Consider the following 21,078-nt stretch of genomic DNA (forward strand, 5'->3'; position numbering starts at 1 on the left):
CAAAGAAAAGAAACCATATAACTTACTATCTGATCTCTTTGTCCTTACACTTGGAAACAGAAGACTAGAAAGTAGAACTACTTCTCCAAAGCTCAGAGAAAGCAGGCAGGCAGAAAACAAAAGACCTTTAACACTCAATTCCCTCCACCCAAAGTTGAAAAAATCCGGTTTCCTGATTGGTCCTCTGGTCAGGTGCTTCAGGTGAAAGAGACATTAACCCTTAGCTATCTGTTTATGACACCCAGTAGTGTTCAACCAGTGCCAAATATAGAGGTAATATGTCATCCACAGATTTTATGTTTTCTTCTTGGTCATTGATAAAAATATTAAATAGCATCCTGGCATAGAGTGGTTGGCCCCTGTAAAGGAAGCAGGTCCAGTGCCCTTGTGTCAGCACAGGTGTTCGCAGTTTGGCTAGTTAAAAGGATGAGGCAGCACCTGGAGGCTACAAGAGATCAGGGAGCAACCCAGTGAGACAGAGTCCTGGTGAGAGTCAGGAGACTGGTTGAGGTCTCTGCAGGTCCTCCCTGGCAAGAGGGAGGAATTATCAAGGAGTCAGTGGAGGGAGGAGCTAGCTGGTGGACCTTCCTGAGTCAGAGAGTGCCAAGGGCAGAGAAAGCTGGGGAGAGGGCTGAAGGATGACAGCAAGAGGAGGAGATACCTGCTGGCTCTCAGAGCCAGAGGGCTAGGGCACAGTGAGGGATGCTGGGGCTACATTTGTTAATTGCCTGAATCGTGCTGGGACTTGTGTGCATGGGGCTTTCTTCTGCATTAAATTAATCCTACAAGGATCATTTGAACTAAGAACAACTGTTCTGACTATTTCAGAGGACTCAGGAGGAGGGACACTGAGGCAGGCACACCTGTCATGCCATAGCCTGCCGGTGCATGGCACTCCCGGGTGGGGCCACTTTCTTACACATTCTTAATAAATAAAAAATGGTGCCCTTGCAAGACCTGAGGTGATGCATGACTAAGTTGTAAGGATGAGTTTTCGTGTGTGAATACCCACTTTGTCAGATGCATGTAGTGGAAATTTCCAGGGGCAGGTATATATATATGCAAGCAAGCTAGAGATAATGAGGTTAGTTCAATCAGGGAGGATGAGGCCCTATTCTAGCAGTTGAGGTGTGAAAACCAAGGGAGGAGAAACTGGTTTTGTAGTTGGAAAGCCATTCACAGTCTTTGTTTAATCCTGAGCTGATGGTGTCAAATTTCAGATGAACTGAAGCTCAGCAGTTTCTCTTTGAAGTCTGGTCCTGAAGTTTTTTTGCTGCAGGATGTCCACCTTAAGGTCTGCTATAGTGTGGCCAGGGAGGTTGAAGTGCTCTCCTACAGGTTTTTGTATATTGCCATTCCTAATATCTGATTTGAGTCCATTTATCCTTTTCCGTAGAGACTGTCCAGTTTGGCCGATGTACATAGCAGAGGGGCATTGCTGGCATATGATGGCGTATATTACATTGGTGGACGAGCAGGTGAATGAACCGGTGATGGTGTGGCTGATCTGGTTAGGTCCTGTGATGGTGTCTCTGTTGTAGATATGTGGGCAGAGCTGGCATCGAGGTTTGTGCATGGATTGGTTCCTGAGCTAGAGTTACTATGGTGCGGTGTGCAGTTACTGGTGAGAATATGTTTCACATTGGCAGGTTGTCTGTGGGCGAGGACTAGCCTGCCACCCAAGGCCTGTGAAAGTTTGGGATCATTGTCCAGGAAAGACTGTGAATGGCTTGCCAACTACAAAACCAGTTTCTCCTCCCTTGGTTTTCACACCTCAACTGCAAGAACAGGGCCTCATCCTCCCTGATTGAACTAACCTCATTATCTCTAGCTTGCTTACATATATATACCTGCCCCTGGAAATTTCCACTACATGCATCTGACGAAGTGGGTATTCACCCACGAAAGCTCATGCTCCAAAACGTCTGTTAGTCTATAAGGTGCCACAGGATTCTTTGCTGCTTTTACAAATCCAGACTAACACGGCTACCCCTCTGGTACTTAAGTTGTAAGGGAAGTTTAACTAGAGTTTGCCCAGTTTGAAGTAGTGCAACAAAGCAATCAGCAGCAGCTGAAATGCACTAAAGAGTTATTCCAATGACAAAGAGACTACGATAAGTAGGAAAATACTCGCTCTGCTACCAGCTAACCCAAAATACACACATAACAAGAGATCCTGGTTTCATTTATGGAGGACCTATTCCTCCCTGCATGAGTGCTGCTAATGATTCAGTGAATCTGAACCAGAACCAAAACAGGAGTAAGTTCTGATCCAGTGATTTGAATCTATCACCACCCTGCCCACAAGATTCAAAGAGGTTTGGATTAAAGGTTCCAGTTTTGGCCTATCTCTGACTTGAAATGTCACCAGTCTAATTCACCTCATGTGATTCAAGGCAATCACGTTCCTCCAGGTTTCACCCAGCAGTTATTGGAAAACTAGTTTTTCAAGCTCCAAAATCCACTCCACAGTTAGGTCTTAACACCATGGCAGTGTCTTTGAATGACAAATGCAGGCCTCCTCAGCAAGACATTTTAGCTGTGACACCCTGATTTCAGTTAAAATTCATAGACTGTTAATTAGCATATGGAACAGGAAGTTTCTAAATAGCTCACCAGGTATGCATTTGGCAGGCTGTGCACCAAGTCGAGTGTGTGGTTAAAAAATACCCCAAAACTCTCATATCATTGAAACTTTAATAAACATTTATTTCTTCTGGGACCTCCTATGTTAATGAAACCTGTCTGCTGGTTTGAATCTTTAAAACTCAGGTGTTAAATAGTAACATAGAGGTAGAATTTTGGAAAGTTATAGCACTAGCAGTGCAGCAAAACATGGAGAGTATGCATTTTGGGGCGTCTATTTGACACTTTTTATACTTTCATTAAATGTTCATTTTCTGTTGGGTTAGTTATTCCAACTCCCATAATCATTAGACCAAAGAGGAAATTGCAGCCGCAAGGGCTGCTGTTTCACTGATTCTCCAGAGTTAAAAGGAAAAAGCAGGATTAGATGGTTTTCCCAAATGTTTTTTCTTGTACTAATCATGCCGAGCTCACATTTCTGTGCACATTAAATAGTCAGATAGCTCCATCAAAACATTGCATGATTTGTTTAATACCAGGAAGCAATGTGGTTTACTGTACTTAATGTTAAGGGTGCATGAGCTATTACTTTATCAATGCCAGGGCTTTCCAAGATGCACTGAAGCTGTGCCTACTCTAGAAGACTGAACTACTGGTAAGAGAACAAGTGAGACAGCATGGCTGTGAGAGCCAGCGATGCAATGTGTCCATGGGCTGAGTCACTCTACGTTTTGCTCCAAATCTGCACTTGCACTGTCGCAGTTGCACTGCTGTGCTCCCAGAAAGGTTCTATGAAGCAGTCACTTCTGGGAGATTTCAACAGTCAGCCTTCAGGGAGACCAGGGGAACGATGGGAGAAGAGGTTAATGCCTAGAGTTTACCAGTGGGAACTCCTTGTAAATCCTTGGGCTGCAGCATTATTTGCTAGACCTTTTCTCAAAATGGAGGCTGGGATGAATCCTCCACAAGAATGATACCTGCTGGAGTTTATGAAAGCAGTTGTGAGGCATCTCAGGTGGTTGCAGTAAGGCAGTGGTGGGTGTTCCAGCTATGCCTATAGGGAGTCAGAGCCTGAAAATAGCAACTGATGGAGAAATGGCCAGGCATCTGTGATTCCCAGCTAAGCTAGCTCCATGTAGCTCTCTGGGTGGAATACTGCATTTGAGCCTGGACAAATGGATGAGCTCATGGGAAGTTTACAATCTTCCTATACTGCTGTCTGAAGGCAGCAAAAAAAAAAAATCTGTCATAATTGCAAGCTATAGCTCGTCAAAGCTCTTTTGTCCATTGCCTGCTAGGTTTCAGCTCCATGTCCTAAATGTGGAAGTACATCTGTTCAACATTTGGCACGTGAAATCCTAGGAAGTATGCAATGACAAAATAGCCAGAATGAGTTATCAGCCAAGATACAAAGCAATTAAATTGGAACTGAACAGCTATCGTCACCTTGCCAACCTGTAGGACATCTCCTTAGTGCTATTCTGTTCTCCTCATCTGAATGGCACTCCTACAATGCCAGGGCAAGGAAAGGATCACAAATATAGAGCCTCACAACCTCTCTGAATATTATTTCATTTTACAGTTGGGGAAACTGAAGCACAGAGATGTTAAGTGACTTTGCCAAGGTTACAGAATGAGTGACTGGCAGGGCAGAAAACAGAACTGAGGACTCTTGACTCAAAGCCCCATGGACTAACCCCTAGATTAGCCTGCATTTTATATCTTTGTAATCCTTTCAACAATGGGCAAATTTATGTGATTACAACAGCTTCAAATGAGCATCAGTCACTTTGTGCAACTGCATATTTTCAAATGCAGCATTTCACACTTGCAGTTAATTATAATTTAAATAAGACCTTTGTATTGCATGAAAGGTTAGAAGCTGTAATGTATTCATGTAATATCAAAAAACCATACAGATATACCAACGTAATTTTGATGTGATAGCTGTAGAGTCTTGGATCTGGTACAAAGAACCTTTAAAAAAAAACTGTGTTTTGAATGTGCAGCTATTTTGGTGGATTGGAGCTGGGCTGACATAGTCAGAATGTATGTTTATATTACACGTGGAATCTTTTTAATGATGTCTGCTTATAATAAAATGATAAAGCAAAACTCATTCCAGATAGCTTTGCATGTGAGTTACTGAGGTTTGCAAAGATTTTGATTGCTTGCCCAAACTGTGGATTCTGAGCCTAAGGATTTTATTTACTACCTTACATCAAGTATTACTGTGGGTTCAGTACACTGAGAATGTTTCCTTGATCTTTCAGGAGTAAGAATATTTTCTTTCTACTCTCTGGTTGTTGGGCTTACGGAAACAAGATTTTTTTGGACTGAATTCGTGACACTATGTGAAAGCTGGTAATCTGAACTCCTTGCCTATTACATTGTTTGCAAACTAATATTGCTACTGTGGAAATTAATATTAGCTGCAGCTTCCTAGGGTCCCAGATGATTGGTTTGTGGATTGTGCTGCACTTTCCGGCCTAGGAAACAGTTAAGGCCCTTTGTTATTGGTATTTACCTATTTTCTTCCCTGACAAATTGCTAGGTTTTTGAAAAGCCAGTATTTGAGTTTTACTGATTTCACTCAAAATTTGGGGGAGGGTTGGAGACCTGAGAATTTTTCTCAGGGGAAGCAGGTAAGACCACGCTGAAGAGCAGGTGTGATTGGCAGGGGGGCCAGTACTCACAGGGTGCAGCCTACTTCCAGTCCCCTCCTGGCCCTGGGACCTTCAGCATAGCCCCTTTGCTTCCTCTGTGTAGGCAGGGGAGTGTGACCAGCAGGGAGACAGATACCAGCAGTTGAGATCACCCGTTGGCTGCAGGGAGTGGATAGTTCTTTCAGCTGCCACATGAGCACCCCCTCGCACTCCTGACTATTGGGCATCCTTGGCAGCAGCTTGTCATTGTTGGGTTTTACTACTTCTCTTGCTTTTAAAAACGTTTGTATAAAATGCAATAAATTCCTGGGAAATTAAAAAAATAAAAACCCAAAATGTCTCACAGATAGTACACTGGACTGGAACTCAGGAGATCTGGATTCTAGTCCTGGCTCTGTAACTTGTCTGCTGAATGATCTTGGGCAAGTCACTTCTCTGCTCTGTGCTACAGTTTCCCTATCTATAAAATGGGGATTATAGTCACCTCCTTTGTAAAGCACTTTGAAATCCACTCATGAAAAGCAAAAGGCTCTATTGCTAGATTACATTTTTAATCCGTGAAGGGGCCAAAGTAAAACTCTTCAGTCTGAAACTTTTTGAACTTCTGGGAGATGAGCTGGGATTCGAGTTTCTGGATCTGACTCTGCCTTTATGCTTTTAGTTTTGGGTCAAATCCCAAACCAGAAGGGGCCTATTTTTTTACTCCCTTTGGGTGGAGTCCAAGTTCTCATGAGAGTAGCTGAACTGATAAAATTTCATAATTCAATATGCTAGAAAACCTGGTGAAAACTTGCAAGATTTCAGTGCCATCAAACCTGAACTTTAACTTGATTCTGAACACCACCTTCAAAAGCCACCTCCAGTTTTTGTATGTGATCATGGTGCTTTATGTACTAAAATCCTAATATTTTCATTAGTGTTATTAGTGCCTTAAGGCTAGATTGTATGTAGTGTAGTTGGAGCCATGCTAGTCCCAGGATATTAGAGAGACACAGTAAGGCAACACTGTGGTTTTGGTTACTTGGCTGCATAGAGGAGTTAAAGGGGAGCAAGCCCTTCTTTTTGATTTCCCTGTATGGCCACATTAGTTGTGCCCACATCACAGCTGCTGACAAGTGGGAAGAGCAGGGGGTGGGTGCCTGATGTTCCCTGCTGCGGACAAATGGATGGAAGGTGGCAGAAAGAGATGAGGAGCTGGCAAAGCAATGGCTGCACTTCCCTCTATGCAGAAGAGCTAGCTGTGTGCAAGCGAAGGAGTCAGTTGCACTCTGAAAGAGAGGTGCAGTTTAATCCTCGCTGCAAGACCAAGAGGCACATTAGCTGGAAGTTTCTGCTGAAATGTTCAGCAGTTACATAATGAGTGATGCTGATATTTTAACAGTAGGTTTCAGAGTTAACAATCTAGTGAGATGAATGGGCCAGTTCAAATCTCTCCAAGCTGTTGTCTGCAGGTTCAAGATTGCACCACTTCCTCAGTTGGTACCTGGATTATGTTTAAATCTATCTTCATACCCTAGCAGGGTATCACTTTTTTCCTTAGAATGAAAGCTTAGGTTCTGAACACAATTCAGTGGGAAGGGGTGGAATGTGCAGCACGTTGCAGAGCCGCAGAATTCATGCGGCCTAGCACTGAATGTCAAATCCAGCAGCACACACAGATGCCATAGCATTAGATTAAAAAGCAGTTCAAAACACTGAGATCCTTTACAAATAAATTAATAGGTTCAGCTACAGCAGACTGATGGGCTCGCTGCAAACAGGAGCATATCATCCCCATGCAAAATATAACCTCCCACCCTGTGTTTGTTATCATCATACCAGGCAATACAGACCAAGAGGTGCAAGCTGGCAAGAAGTCCAACGCCAAGACAAAAAGAAGAGGCAAAACTGGACACCGCTACGTAGGCCTCCCTGTTATCAACAAACATGGAATGATATTAAATTGCATTAGAGTAGTAAACAGAAGCTCATGTCAGGATGCAGCCCTGCTGTGCTAGGTACTGTACAAATGCAAAGACCAACACTGCCCTTGTTCTGAATAGTTTATAGTTTAAGGCCTGCAACAATCTCTGTAGATAGACCCCTTGTGCCTGCATGGAGCCCCAATGATTTCAGTGGAGCTTTGCAGAGGATCACATGGAGATCATTGCAGGAAGGGGTCCTAAAATAGAAAAGACAAAAGGAGAGTAATATAGAAATGGAAGGAACTGGGGAGGGAAGGTGAGGGTAACAATGAAAGGAACAGGTAGTTACGCCAAGTGGCTATGAACACATCTGGCTTTTGAATTATTTAAAGCATCTTTTGTCTGTAGTTTTAAGTTTTAGGATAAGGAAAGCATTCCCGAGGTCGGTGATCTCTACTGGTCACCTGCTTAGCCATAATATTAAACTACTGCTTAGGCCTTGTCTACACTACAGACTGCTGCTGGCATAGCTTTGTTGGACAGGGTTGTGAAGTGGTGTGACTCCTGACTGGCATAGCTGTGCTGGCAAAAGCCCTGAGTGTGGATGCAGTTTTAGTAGCAAAACTGTGCTTCTGCTGGTATAGCTTGTGCTGGAAGTAAGAGGGCGGGGGAGAAATCAACTGTACCAGTAAAAACTTGGAGTGCTTTACCTGTTTATTAGTTACTAGTGTAGACATGACCTTACTCTAGGAAGAGTGAGAACACTTCCCTCAAAGCTAATGCCCTTTAATGCTGATAGAAAAATAATGACACTCAATCCTGAAAATCTCAGCATTAAATGAAAAAATAAAGCAGAGTAACAGGAAGATGAAGATGGAGAGAGAGAGTGTGCTATGTAACACACTGGTAGCAGCCAGCCTGTATTTCCCTCAGTGGCTCATATCATGCCATCAGCTCATCAGAACTCCTCATGATGGCACCGTTTGGCTCAGAGGTCTGCAACTGATCAGACTTCATCTGCATGTATTATCTGGGGAAGCATTTGGCTACCAGACATGGCACGTGGCTAATAGGCAGCACTTCAGTCAAACTAGAGAAATATGGCTATCGAACACACACAACCCTTGGCTCCTTCCTTTTCTTAGGAAGAAATACATGTAATATTCTGGGGACCTAATCCCACCCTGAGTCATACCTGAGGGGGGAGGGATAGCTCAGTGGTTTGAGCATTGGCCTGCTAAACCCAGGGTTGTGAATTTAATCCTTGAGGGAGCCATTTAGGGACCTGGGGCAAAAATCTGTCTGGGGATTGGTCCTGCTTTGAGCAAGAGGTTGGACTAGATGATCTCCTGAGGTCCCTCCCAACCCTGATATTCTATAATTACAGTGATTTTAATAGCACAGTCCAGGTGTATCTGAAAGAATCCATTGGCTCAGAGACAGCAGCAGGCATCCTGGTTGATAGGAGAGGGAGTTAGTTTACACATGCACACAGCAGTATGTTTGGGAATACATTGGAGCAGTCTATATAGAGGCCCTGTGGCTCTTTGGGAACAGTAGCTGTTCTCTCGCTCTCTACCTCCATCCCAGTCCCCTCAGCTCCCTGCCAATGCATTTTCATTGGTGCCACCCTGCCAGGAACACCTCTGTCCACTGCTGTACCTAGCCCCTCCACTGAAGGAGTGTTCCACAGTACGCAGAGGGATATGCAAAATTAATACAGTCTAAGGCATGTCCCTCCCCATGTGTGGATCCACAGCTTCAAACTGCACTCTGTTAGCATAGGCCTGGCTTGACACAAGTAATTAGATGTGCGTGAGGCCTCATTTTTGGAAGACAGGATTAGGAAGTAAATGGATCAGTAAACTGGAAATAGAATGTCTGTAGTAGCTAAGATACAGGGGAACATCCAGGAAACCATTTACAATGGACGAGATAACAATGGATAAGAATAGCCTGGAGGTAAAGAGTAAGCCGTGCACAGACTGTCAATGCCCAGATGGTCTGTAGAGGGATTGGTTCCTGCAAAGTAACCACACCAGTCCCAAAATGTGTGATGCAATGTGTAAATGTACATAAAGGAAAAGATTGGCCATGGAACTTTGGATGTGTGGCATGTTCTGCCCTCCTCCCCATGCTTGAGCCTGATCAGCTCAAGTGTAGTTTGACTGTAAGCCAATTGAAGACACCTCAGTGATGAGTTCGGAGTCCAGCTGAGTTCTTGGGAATTCAGTGAATAAGATATCAGAGCTACACCAACACCTGGAGTCTACAGACAGGGGAGAGGATGTTTCAGAATTGGCTGATCCTCACTCCCACAGAGGAAAATCTGTGCATGGCGAGTCTGTTCCTTGTTACAATCAGAGGCACCATGTGGATCTTGTTTTTAATTAATCTCTTCCTACCCTCAATGGCAAGGTTGATCCAAGCCCCATGGGGTGAGTCAGGTTAGGGAGCTTTATGGCCTTCTAGAAAGACATTCTTAGCCTAGAAAAAGAACTGCTTGAGTCCTCCAGGCAGAACATGGCTTGGCGCTGACTGGCTTCTGCTGGTTCTAGCTGCAAGAAACATTAGATGACACCTTCACCTCCAGCATATCTGTCTGGTGCCCAACTTGTCTATTTCATTATGCCCCTCATCCTGGGCACATGCTAGGATCACTCACCTTAGCATTGCCTGGGTGCTATGTCAGCTAAGCCTTATAGAGAAGATGCTAGCAGCCTCAAAGGGATGAAATTGCTCATTAAACTGAACATGAAACACAACAGCGGTGCCCACATGCGTGAGAAGCTACCCCACTGCCCACTCAGGTTAGACCCTACTGGACCTCCATCACGCAGGAGGGGGAATGCGGGGCCAAACCTGAGCAATGGTGATACCCCCATGTACCATGTTGTAACAACACCACTCACTCAAGGCCCCACTGGCCCCTCCCCCCCACCACAACAAAAGGGCTACAGCGCCAAACCTGAGTAGGCACATGCAATGAGGCACACAGCACTGCCTCTCTGCTGCAAAGGAGCTGGCTCCTGCAAAAGGGCTTCCCCACCTAGGGGTCTGCCTAGCCTTGCCCCACTTCCAGCTGCCTGTGTCCCCTCTCAGGGATGGGGAGTGACACTGCACCTGGATGGGTGGGCTGGAAGGGAAGGGCTGAGCACAGTGCAGATGCTGGGGCCATAGGCTGCAGCGGGGACAGCTCCCCAGGGATTGATGGTGCGTACCATGGATAAAATTTCTGGAGGGTGCCCCTGAAGCAGAGGATCACAAAACAGCAGCCTCTTCTAAAAGTAACCTATGAGGATACCTTCAACAGTAAAAGCAACACATGGTCAGAGATCAGCAATTACTGAACTGATATGTCCACCATAAAATCCAAGAGCTGGATGCACATGGAAGAAAACAATCATCTTTTCGGGGCCTGAGAAAGAAAGAAGTAAAATCCATCCCTCAGTTGTCCAGGGGGCAGATCAGGCTCCAACAACAGCAGTGAAGCGCAGTGCAGTTTCTGCCAGCAGCCAAAGGGAGCAGCATCTCAGATGTGACAGGGTAGACACAGCTAGACAAGGGGAACTCTCCCAAGCCCAATTTACCTGGCTCTACACATCTGGCACTGACAGTGCCCACTGGAATGTCAAAGTTTCTAGAAATGTCAGCAGAGATGTTTAAGAATTACAGGGCCAAATTCAGCCCTGACTGGATACACTGCTGGAATTAGTAAAGTGGCACAGGTCTGTAAGCCAGGACAGAATTCAGCCTATTCCCTTTACGTTTAAATTATAAAAGATAGGGGCCTGATCCTGAAAATCCTTATTGCTGATGTGAGCAATTCTGCTTCTCATGAATAACACACTGAAATCAATAGGAGTCACATTGATTACCTTTGGAAATCAAGCCTCTGATTTAGGCACTTATGGTTAAGCACTCAAACTTGAAAGGCTTGTCCTAAATGACTTGCCTAAAGATCACATAGCAAGTCAGGACCTGAGTCAGGAACTGAACAGCAGGCTCCTCTTTTCCTCTAGATGTACCTATCTGCAGCGTCCTCTGTATGGTTAGACCTCTCAGCCTGCACAATGATTAGGTAGAAAACAAAGTACACAACATTCAGCAATGCTTCACCTCAGCACAGGCAGAATCATATGTATTTTTGTATCGCATTCTTATTTTAATTAACAATTACACAAGAAGAAGCCAGGCAGCTATTTAGAATACAGGGCCAGATTCTCAGTTAATATTAATCACCAGAGCTCCATTCACTGTGTGGTTTAATACAAATGTTTGATTAACTTTTGAAAACTCTTTTTTATGAGGCCACACATAGGCCCGATTCAGAAAAACAAAAGCACGTGCTTAAATCCATCCCTAATTAAAGAAAGTACTTAAGTAGGTGATTAAATCCTAATGTTTAAGTGCTTTCCTGAATCACAACCATAGTTTGTTATAGAAATATGTGACAGCTTTATAGAAGTCAATGGTGCACTGTTACAGCTGACGCTTCTAGTAGCTATGTGAAGTTTTACTACCCTAGTTTCAATAATCTGGTGACTCCCTGTTGTTTTGATCATGTCATGAGTTTCTTACTGAATGATGGCCATGTCAATTCTCCATAGTCATCTTTAGATAATCTTAACTGCAAGATTTCAGATTGGAAAAATGTCTACTTTTTTACACCAAGTTTCTGGGAAACAAGACAATTGAATATAGCTGCATCAGTTGTTCATTTTAAATTAACATAAAAACATACTTTCCAGCTATATTACTTTTTCAGAACCAAAGTTGCAACTTTTTTAACAGAAGTTTATATGGTTCCAGGTTGCAGTTTCAGGTCTTGGAAGCCATTTTTTTTTAAGTTACAGTTCAAAATTTCTGCATTAACAACATAGTTTCTGTTCAAAGATCTAATTTCCATTAGTGTCTTGGTTTACCGCTCTATATATCCTCAATGTGCCTTTCATTTAATTTTTCCACACTTTAAATACATCTGCTCAACATTCGCTTCATAAAATATTCAGAAATATGTGCTGAAGAAATATTCACTTTACTTGTCATCTTACAAGGTAAAAGTAAATCTGTACTCAAGTTTTTTCACTTTGGTAGCTCACACTTAAACTGATTCCCATGCTTAATACTATATGCATACTTTTTCTAAGGTGTTATTTGTGGACAGAGCTATTCCTAAAAATACATTAAAAAAACCCCTAGATATAGATAATAGCCTTTTCATCTATCATAGGCATTTTCATGTATCTTCATTTTATGTTTTTTTACACCATGGATGGAAATAAGAAATGTTATATCTAATCTTCCTTACATGCATTTCAAGTATCTCAACTTAGTTTGAAGGAAACAATGGGGCTATATTTAGACCTGTTGAATGTAAATGATGCGACATCTCCTCTATTTTGGACACATATATTGGGAGACATGCTAGCTGTGCAGAGAAGGGTACATGAATGTCTAGAAAGCGGATGGAGACAGTCTGCCTTAAAAAAAAAAAAGCAATTCACATGTTAACCCTACTTTTCAAAAAGTAATGGAAAAGTGAAGGAATAAGCTAACCCTACTGTGAACATCTTCAATTGGTGAAAAGAAAGTACTCTTTTCACAAGGATGAATGAGAATGCACAGAAATGGTGATGATTACATTATATAACATTATCAGGCCAGATCCCCAATGGAGCTATCTCAATTTATACTGGTTCTGCTGCATACATATTGAGCAGGGATGGGTGCCAGGATATGCCCTGGATAAATGTTACTTGATCTGGCCTGTGGATCATTAAGGGTTGTTTTCTCACAGTACAATTTGTCAAGCTGTGATTATTTCCTGTAGAAAACCAGAAACTGATCTCTTGTATACATGGGCAAATTCAGTGGAGCTGCTTCTCCAGTTTTATACCAGTGTAACAAAGATCAGAACCTGGCCCACTGCATTTGCTACAGGCTGATGCAAGATATGGCTTGCAATTTTGCACCTCATACCATGCTGATTGGCATTGTAACATCTGTCATGTAGGAAGGGACAGAATGGATTTTCTCTAACAATAGGTGTATCCTGGTACACCTGTCTTTTCTCCACACAGTCTATTTATATGATAATCATTGCCAAGAACATTCCACCCTTCATTAATGCTAAAATGTTTCGTCCTTGCCTCTGAAATTATAGGGCCCTCTTTAGGTTAAAATGATCTGCTAGGCTCAACAGGCACAGAGGCTATTCTATATTTCCACACAGGAGACAATTGCGTAAAACCAGTTATATGGATGCCTCAGTCAACCCCTTCCTGCCCTGAGGCGGAGGCTGTACTCTATTCAGAGAGATTGCTACACACAATAATGTCCTTATGAACCTATGGATCTTGGAAAAAATAGGGTAGGAGGGGCTGGAATCCAGTGCACCTCCAGCATCCTCACATGGAGGGGGAAGATCTTCCCTGCTGGTTGGTGTCATTTACCAAAGAAGGGTTTTGAAAGGGCTGCAAGACTAGACCCTATGTCGCCTGGCTGACAGTACATGGAGATTGCAGCTAAAGACAATGGGCCCATCAAACTGTAGGTTCTCTCTCACACAGTGATAGGGACGTGTGATGTGGAACGTAGGCTAGGGAATGGAGGAGAAGGAATTCCCCCATAATGGCAGAGGTGCTGCATGCCCACAGGACAGGAAACTGTGATCTGAAGTGGCCCCCAGTTGGTGCCTTGCAGGACTGGAGTGAAAGAGCATCTAGCCAATAATGGTCATTTTTCTCCCACTTGCCCCCTCTGTGCCTCACCTGTAATAACTTCTGCAGTTGCCTGGCTCTGACTGAGTGGAAAGTAGGGAAATGAAAGATCAGGAACAATGGGAGAAGCCTTTTCTCCCTGCTGTGAAGAAGCTGGATTTTTTTCCCCCCTTAGTTCTCCTTGCATTCCAGTGGCTGGTTTCTCTCCTGAACAGATTTCGGGGCTTGCCTCTTGCAGAAGGCTGTGTACAGTTTAGGCTAGTTAGTGCCCTTAGATAGTGATGGAGTATAGGATCTCGTCCTGCTGGCATGTCTTTCTTTCTTTGGGTAGATGATTTTTTAGACTCCACTGAGAAACCAGTAGCATTCAAGCTCTTTTCTCACTGAAAGTCTTATTTTTGGGGTGAGCTGAGATGAATGACTATGCTTATACAATCTCTTCACAGTGTAGGCAGTACAGAGGCCAAATTCCTCACTCCTTACTCATTCAATACTCAGGTTAAATACAATCAGACTACACAGTCCTATTACCAAGGATTTAGATATATTCTCTGGTTACCCCATTTACTGGTAGACACAGCCTCTTCTTACTGCAAAAAATGTACTTCACAAAAAGGCTCGTGCTGTTGCATGAGCACGAAGGGAAACCCCAATCTCAGATTTAACAGTCACATATGTGCTTTAAAAAATAACATTTCCTTTCAATTATGCCATTTTTATCATCTGAAGAAAATATTTTCGTTTTTCACTCTGGACGTTAAGCTGTGGTAACAGATATTTTTCTCTGTTTTGATGTGTGTGTCTTATAGCTCAGTATGGTTACAGTGCATGTTTAAAGCCTGTTATTTAAAACCGTCTGCTCCCAATATGTATCAAAAGCTGAAAGCACCAAATTGAATTTGAGAAAAATCCTGCCTAGGGATTACTGAGGGTTTCATTTGATTGTGACTGCTTGTCCAAAAGGTGGGTTCTGGGCATCAACGTTTATTTTCTTCATTGGATTCAGGAACATTATGTATTAAAACTGATAATGTTCCCTAATCTGCCTTTCCAGTTTTTTGGCTTCTCCTGGTCCCTTATTATAAGTATGGTAGTCCTTTTTATTGACTCATAAAAACCAAGCTTGCTTTCAGATTGAACTGGTAAAAAAGTACTGGAAAGTTGGTAATCTGAACTCCACATGAAACAGCTTGCAGACAGATACTGCTGCTGTGGGAGACAAGGAGTGTGTTTCAAATATGAGTTACTTCATTTTTCATATTATACCACAGGCTGCTGTGTGCTTGCAGCATGCTTGATTGTGTTATTGAATTCCCTCTTTAAGGATTCAGAAGGTCCATTGTGAGTGAGTGCCAAAGGTTCAGATTTCTCTTTTATCTGAAAAGCTTAAATTGTTTCCCTATTTACACCCCCAAAAGCAACACTCTTGGGCCAGGTCCCACAGCCTGCCTATTCACTCAGATGCCTGTGAGCATAGTGAACCCTAAGTACATTGATGCCATAGAGGAAGAGATTTTCCCCACTTCCCCTTTTGCTCCCTCCCCCAACAGTCCCTGTAGTATTCCTCTAGCCAAACTCAGCACCACCCAGCCCCCCATTAGCATCATTTCTTCCTACAAAAGAGTTTCAACAGTAGGTGTCTTTAGTTCCTTCATGAATCACCTGTACTGGCTGAAGTGCCCCACCACAGAAAGCTGGTGACAGAGATATTAGAATGCATCTCAGACCTGGAGCTGCCTGCTGCACATGACCCAGCAGAAACATGGACATGCTCTGGAAGAAAGGGACCACTCTGGAATCAAGAAAAGCAATTTAGGATTGGCCAGTTGTCCTAATGCTACTCTGGCAAGGCTCCTTTAAGATACAATGCCTTGAGTGCCTCCTCCCTGCCTATGAACCCTTCCCTATTCCCCAGTGAAGTCATCTATAGGAATGGGAAGATGATCTAGGTTGGAGGTGTGAAGCCCATTTAATTTCTTGTTCAAACGTATGGAGTGAAGTTACAGGTTCTGTTTAGGCACTGGAGAACCAACGTTGCTGCCAGCTCACTGCATGCGTGAATATTTTAATATTCAATATTTTGCCTTACAAAATGAAATGCTGGCCCAGCTTGTCAGTTTCCCTTATTGTGTGTGGATTGTCTTTTTTCCCCCATTTTAACCTCAAATACCAAAAGCTTTTTGTATTACAAATTACATGGAAACCACAAAAACTTAATGGCATTAGGTTTAACTTACTGTTGTGTTTTCTCTGCAAAGCTAAACATACTATGAATTCTTTAAAAAAAAATGTTATTGCACATTTTATGCTTCAAACAACACTGAAAGTACATGGTTTCCCCCAAAACACACGTGAGTCAGAGAAATAAAAACTGCTGTTAGACTTGTAAAAAGCATATTTTTAAAGCTCTAACCCAGTGTAGCGGAAAAGTCTTGTGTGTCTTTCCTCCTTTTATATGAGAATATTAAGTGCAACCCCAACCCTTTAATACAATGTATCATCTGTTTCAAATTGGAAAGAAGTCAACTCTCTAATACAGTAAAAAAAACCCATACAAGTTAGTTTTCTAATTGAACTTTCTGGTCTTGGACTGCACACATTAAACCCTGACAATCTGAGACTCAAGGTGGGTGAGGTAATCTTTTATTGGACCAACTTCTGTTGATGAAAAAGTAAAGCTATCAAGTTACACACAGTCTTCCTCAGGTGCATTGTATAGCTGAAAAGTTTGTCTCTTCCACCAACAGAAGTTGGTCCAATGAAAGAGATTACCTCACCCATCTTTCTCACTGATATCCTGGGACCAACATGGCTACAACACTGCGAACAATCTGGCAAGCTCTGGCATTTTGGGGAGCGGGTTAAATGTTTGTAATTACAGATAGCTGACTATTGCCATCAGTACAGAGGAAGATCAGTCACCTGCATGCTCTATATTCACACACATTAGTGCCATATTATGGCTGAGAATTGAAACCCATAACAATTAGGAAATTCTAAACTTGTTCTCATAGCAACTGCATCTCAGCAGCACCCAAAAACCGACTCAAAAACTCACCATCAATGCATGCGCAGGATGCGATTTCTCAAACATTTGTAGTTGTGTGGATGGATGACCACAATGGAGTTTGAGGGATGGCAAGCCAGTAGGAGGTTGAACTATATTTTGGATAGGAAAAAATCAAAGCTAATTTAACTCAGTCAGATACATCAACTACAGTGTAGGTCTATTCAAAGCCCTATCTCCTGTGCAACAGGGATATCTTAGTCAGCTGCCTCCACATTTGCAATCACTTTATTAAGGATTGCTATGATGTGCATTTGTTAGGATTGTGTGTTAGAAGCTGCCAGAAGCTGGGAGTGGATGACAGGGGATGGATCACTCAATGATTCTCTGGTCTGTTCATTCCCTCTGGGGCACCTGGGATTGGCCACCGTCGGAAGACAGGACACTGGGCTAGATGAATCATTAGTCTGACCCAGTACGGTCGTTCTTATGTTCTAGAAGGCCCTGAAGACTTTACAGATGTTTTAATTGCACAAGACCTGATTTTCAAAGACCCCGAGCAGCTGTGACACCATCTGAATCTCAGATGCTCAGCACCTCTGAAAATTACATCCATGAGAGCATGGAGAGAATGAACAAAAAAATACATTCAATATGGTGGGATCATTCCCTCCCTCTGTGTGTCACTCGGCCCAGCACTCAAGAGGCTAATACAGTTCCAGACTGCATGATATTTTCTGTGGCTCCCGTCTCTGTAGTTGGAACCCTGTCAGCAGAAGCAGCACCCTGCCCTCCACCCCCAAACATGCAGTGAAAGCATTAATGGCATTAATCCTGTGGCCCTGTTTGGCTGTCCAACACATATGAACACGAGACTCAGCCTAGGGTCATTTTCAGTTGGCTTCTCACAAAGGGAGAGAGAAAGGGGTGCATGTCAGTTGCATTATCTGATGTGCAGCTGAAGTAGTAAGAAAATTTCTTTTCCCTCAAAGCCACTGTGTCTAAATCTGGCAGATAGTGACCAAGTATATTGTGTCCTTTTGTGTTTCCCCCAGCTAGCAGGAAGTCTCATTATTGTTACATATTTTGGCTCACTCCAATCCAAATTTAGAAGGGAAACCAACTTCCAGGGTTCTTTGGTTACATCAGGGCTCAGGCCTATTCCCAGTTCCAACCCCAGCATCAACCCACCAGACAAACTTCACGGGTGGATTTGCAACAGGATTCACCCATAAGAAGAATGGTTTTATTCAAATGGGAACTATGCATATCAGTTTTCACACACACACAAAAAAGGCAGGGAGCCCCTATCAAGCCAAACTTGGAAGGGATTATAGTGGTCATATATTGCCAGCTCCCCTCTCTGGATTCTCCCACCCTGGTACAATATACTATGTCTGAGTTTCCAAAGCTGTAGAGAAATATTTTATTTCCACCCAAATATGCAAACAAACCCTTTCACTGTCAGCTAAAGTGTTCCTGATACGTTCTCTCTTCATATAAGGTTCTCTAAAGCCATTTTCATTTAATTTTCTTATAAAACCAAAATTCTGAGCTCCAACTGCTTCCCAGGCTTCTTTTCTAAAAATTATTTTAGTTGACAAGTGAGGGGAAATGTTCTTAAAGAGTGAACTGTAGATTCTTACCCCCTTCTCCCTCAAGCATAGCTAACTTAGAAATGATCAAAAGTTTCTATTCCAGACTGCACTCACAGGGAGAAAAGCTGTAGTCATGATGGTCCAGACTGAGGCTTGGAATGCAAGGAAGAGAACAAATCCAAGCCACTGTATATTTTTCCAGTCCAGGAAATAGGGTTTATGGGAGAAAGTGGCCTTCCTCAGACATAAGTGATCAGTTTCTGTGGGCTCAGACTGCCCTGTATTATATGCCTCATTATTACCCAGTTCAGAAAGTTGGATCTTTAAATCAGCAGAGTAATTAATAAATCAATTTATCAGGCCATATCTCATTTGCTTTTCCTCTCAGTCCCACTGCCTCTGGGATTTAATGGCATTAAGAGCCAAACCTGGCCTTCAGACATGCATATAAACAAGTGACATAATGCTTTCGGCAATTCAACAGTCTGGTTGCAAAGAAGATCCACAGAAAAAGGCAGGTAAGAGTGCATATACATATGTAAGAGTGCAAATCCCTTAAATCCCTTTCTTTATTACAGACAGCGACTTTTAATATCTAATACCTTTACGAGAATTAACTTCATTAAGCCCTCTCCAGACTAGCTCACCACTATTTATGAAAGTATAGACTGGATATCAGGCCTTTAAGAGTCCCGATATCTCCTAAAACAACTTTAGACTGGAAGGGGAGAACTAAAGAGGAAGCACTGAGGGCAGGCAGTTGGACTTTGAGCAAAGCAGAGTGGATAGACAGGGTATAGGAGAAGGGACTGAAGTGGCTGAACCTTGGCCAAGAGGCCTCTCACGTCAAATTTAGACAGTGTGTTCTAGTTCCTAGGCTTCTCCTAGTTGTGTCTATCACATGTATATGCAGAGAACAAATAAACCATTCAGATGCAGTGATAGTGTTTGTCCTGGGGGAGTGCCCTTTAAGGCTCAATTCTGAGGCCCCTACCAGGGACCTCGCATGCACGGTCCATAAATGGCATCCTCCATGCAGCATGACCTTGCACATTCAGTGTGTTCAAGGTCACGTTGTGGGAAGGACACCATTCTGAGCCCCAAGTGGCACTGAGTAGGACAGAGCAGCTGATGCTAATGGGCCAGATCTAGCTTTCAGAGGGCCGCTCACTGCCTCTGGGGGCCCTACGACTGAATGGGTTGCAGGTGCCTACTGCCACCACTGTTCAGAAGTAATCCTGCTCCAAACAATGGGCCCTTGTTTAAGCTGAGTATACAAGAGGTACAGAACTTAGAGGGAAATCCCAGTTCCGGAAACAAAGCCCAGTGGAAAGAGATAAGAGTCCACTGGAATTATGTAAGGGTTGAAGGAGAGTTGACAGAAAGCCTGTTGGGAAGGACTCTGCATCACTCCATGAACTGTGGCAGTTCGGCACCACTCACAACAATGTAAGCAGGCCAGAGGCACAGAAGGCATGTGACTGAGGGGGAGTGTCTATGCACAATCTGGACCTAGTAGCTCAAAACTGGAGTTGAGGGGGAAATTTCCATCAAAACACTTTCACAAAAACAGGCTTTGCCCAAAATTAATTGTCACAATTGTTTTGGTTTTTTTGGTTCATGTTTCCTGTTTGGGTTTTTCCCCTCTTCCCATTTCTCTCACTTTTTCCCTAGGGGGCTGGTGCCACAGCACACAGTGTGGTGGAGATTCTGGGCAGAGATGCTGTCCATAGGCAGCCACAAACAGACTGCCATAATTTAGACAGAATGTGGACAGTCCTGAGAGCCTATTGGGGGCTGTTCCAAATTCTGGAGCACCTCAGAGCCAAGAAGGCTCTCAAAGCCACCTTAACCCCTCTCTCCTCAGCAGCAAGTGCTGTGCTGTACTCGTAGCTCCCAAAGGAGTCCATGCTGCCCAGGGTCTAACCAGATTACTGTTGTGCCACTCAACTTAACTTCCTTGTCTGTCCATTCTCATTTGGCCAGAGCCAGAATATCTGCCTCTCATGCCACAGCACTGCTTTCCAAAGGCTATAGAATCATAGAAATGTAGGACTACAAGGGAACTCATCTAGAGTAGATCATTCCCTTGTGCTGAGGCAGGACCAAGTATACCTAGACCATCCCTGACAGGTGTTTGTCTAACCTGTTCTTAAAAACCTCCAATGACAGGATTCCACCACCTCCCTTGGAAGCCTCTTCCAGTACTTATATCTATTCTTATAGTTAGAAAGTTTTTCCTGATATCTAACTTAACTCTCCTTTTCTGCAGATTGAGCCCATTACTCTTCCTGTCCTACTTTCAGTGAATGTGGAGAACAACTGATCACCGTCCTCTTTATGACAGTCCTCAACATATTTGTAGACTTATCAGATCCCCCTCTCACTCTTTTTTTCCTCATACTCTTTGTTAACCTTTCCTCCAGTTTTCTAAAGCTTTTCTCATTTTTGTTGCTCTCCTCTGGACTCTCTCCAATTTGTCCACATCTTTCTTAAAGTGTGGCGCCCAGATCTGGACTCAGTACTCCAGCTGAGGCCACACCAGTGCCGAGTGGGATAATTACCTTCCGAGCCTTACATACAACATTCCTTTTA

At 43.3% G+C, this 21,078-nt stretch overlaps 2 protein-coding genes across 4 annotated transcripts in view; both read right to left on the reverse strand.

The window, feature by feature from the left end:
* Window positions 1-21,078, reverse strand: part of LOC127051761 (alpha-1-antiproteinase 2-like) — a 298,892-nt gene that overhangs the window by 223,545 nt on the left and 54,269 nt on the right. The gene's annotated exons all lie outside the window — the stretch shown is intronic.
* The window catches only part of LOC127051758 (alpha-1-antitrypsin-like), a 135,411-nt gene that overhangs the window by 81,075 nt on the left and 33,258 nt on the right, over window positions 1-21,078 (reverse strand). For all 3 annotated transcript variants that reach the window (XM_050954477.1, XM_050954479.1, XM_050954480.1), the window contains one exon: window positions 16,937-17,037. In XM_050954477.1, the coding sequence (XP_050810434.1) occupies window positions 16,937-16,972 (36 nt within the window). In that variant the 5' untranslated portion in view covers window positions 16,973-17,037. The remainder of the gene's footprint in view (window positions 1-16,936; window positions 17,038-21,078) is intronic.

The sequence above is a fragment of the Gopherus flavomarginatus genome, chromosome 5, assembly GCF_025201925.1.
Source record: "Gopherus flavomarginatus isolate rGopFla2 chromosome 5, rGopFla2.mat.asm, whole genome shotgun sequence".
NCBI classification, from domain to species: Eukaryota; Metazoa; Chordata; order Testudines; family Testudinidae; genus Gopherus; species Gopherus flavomarginatus.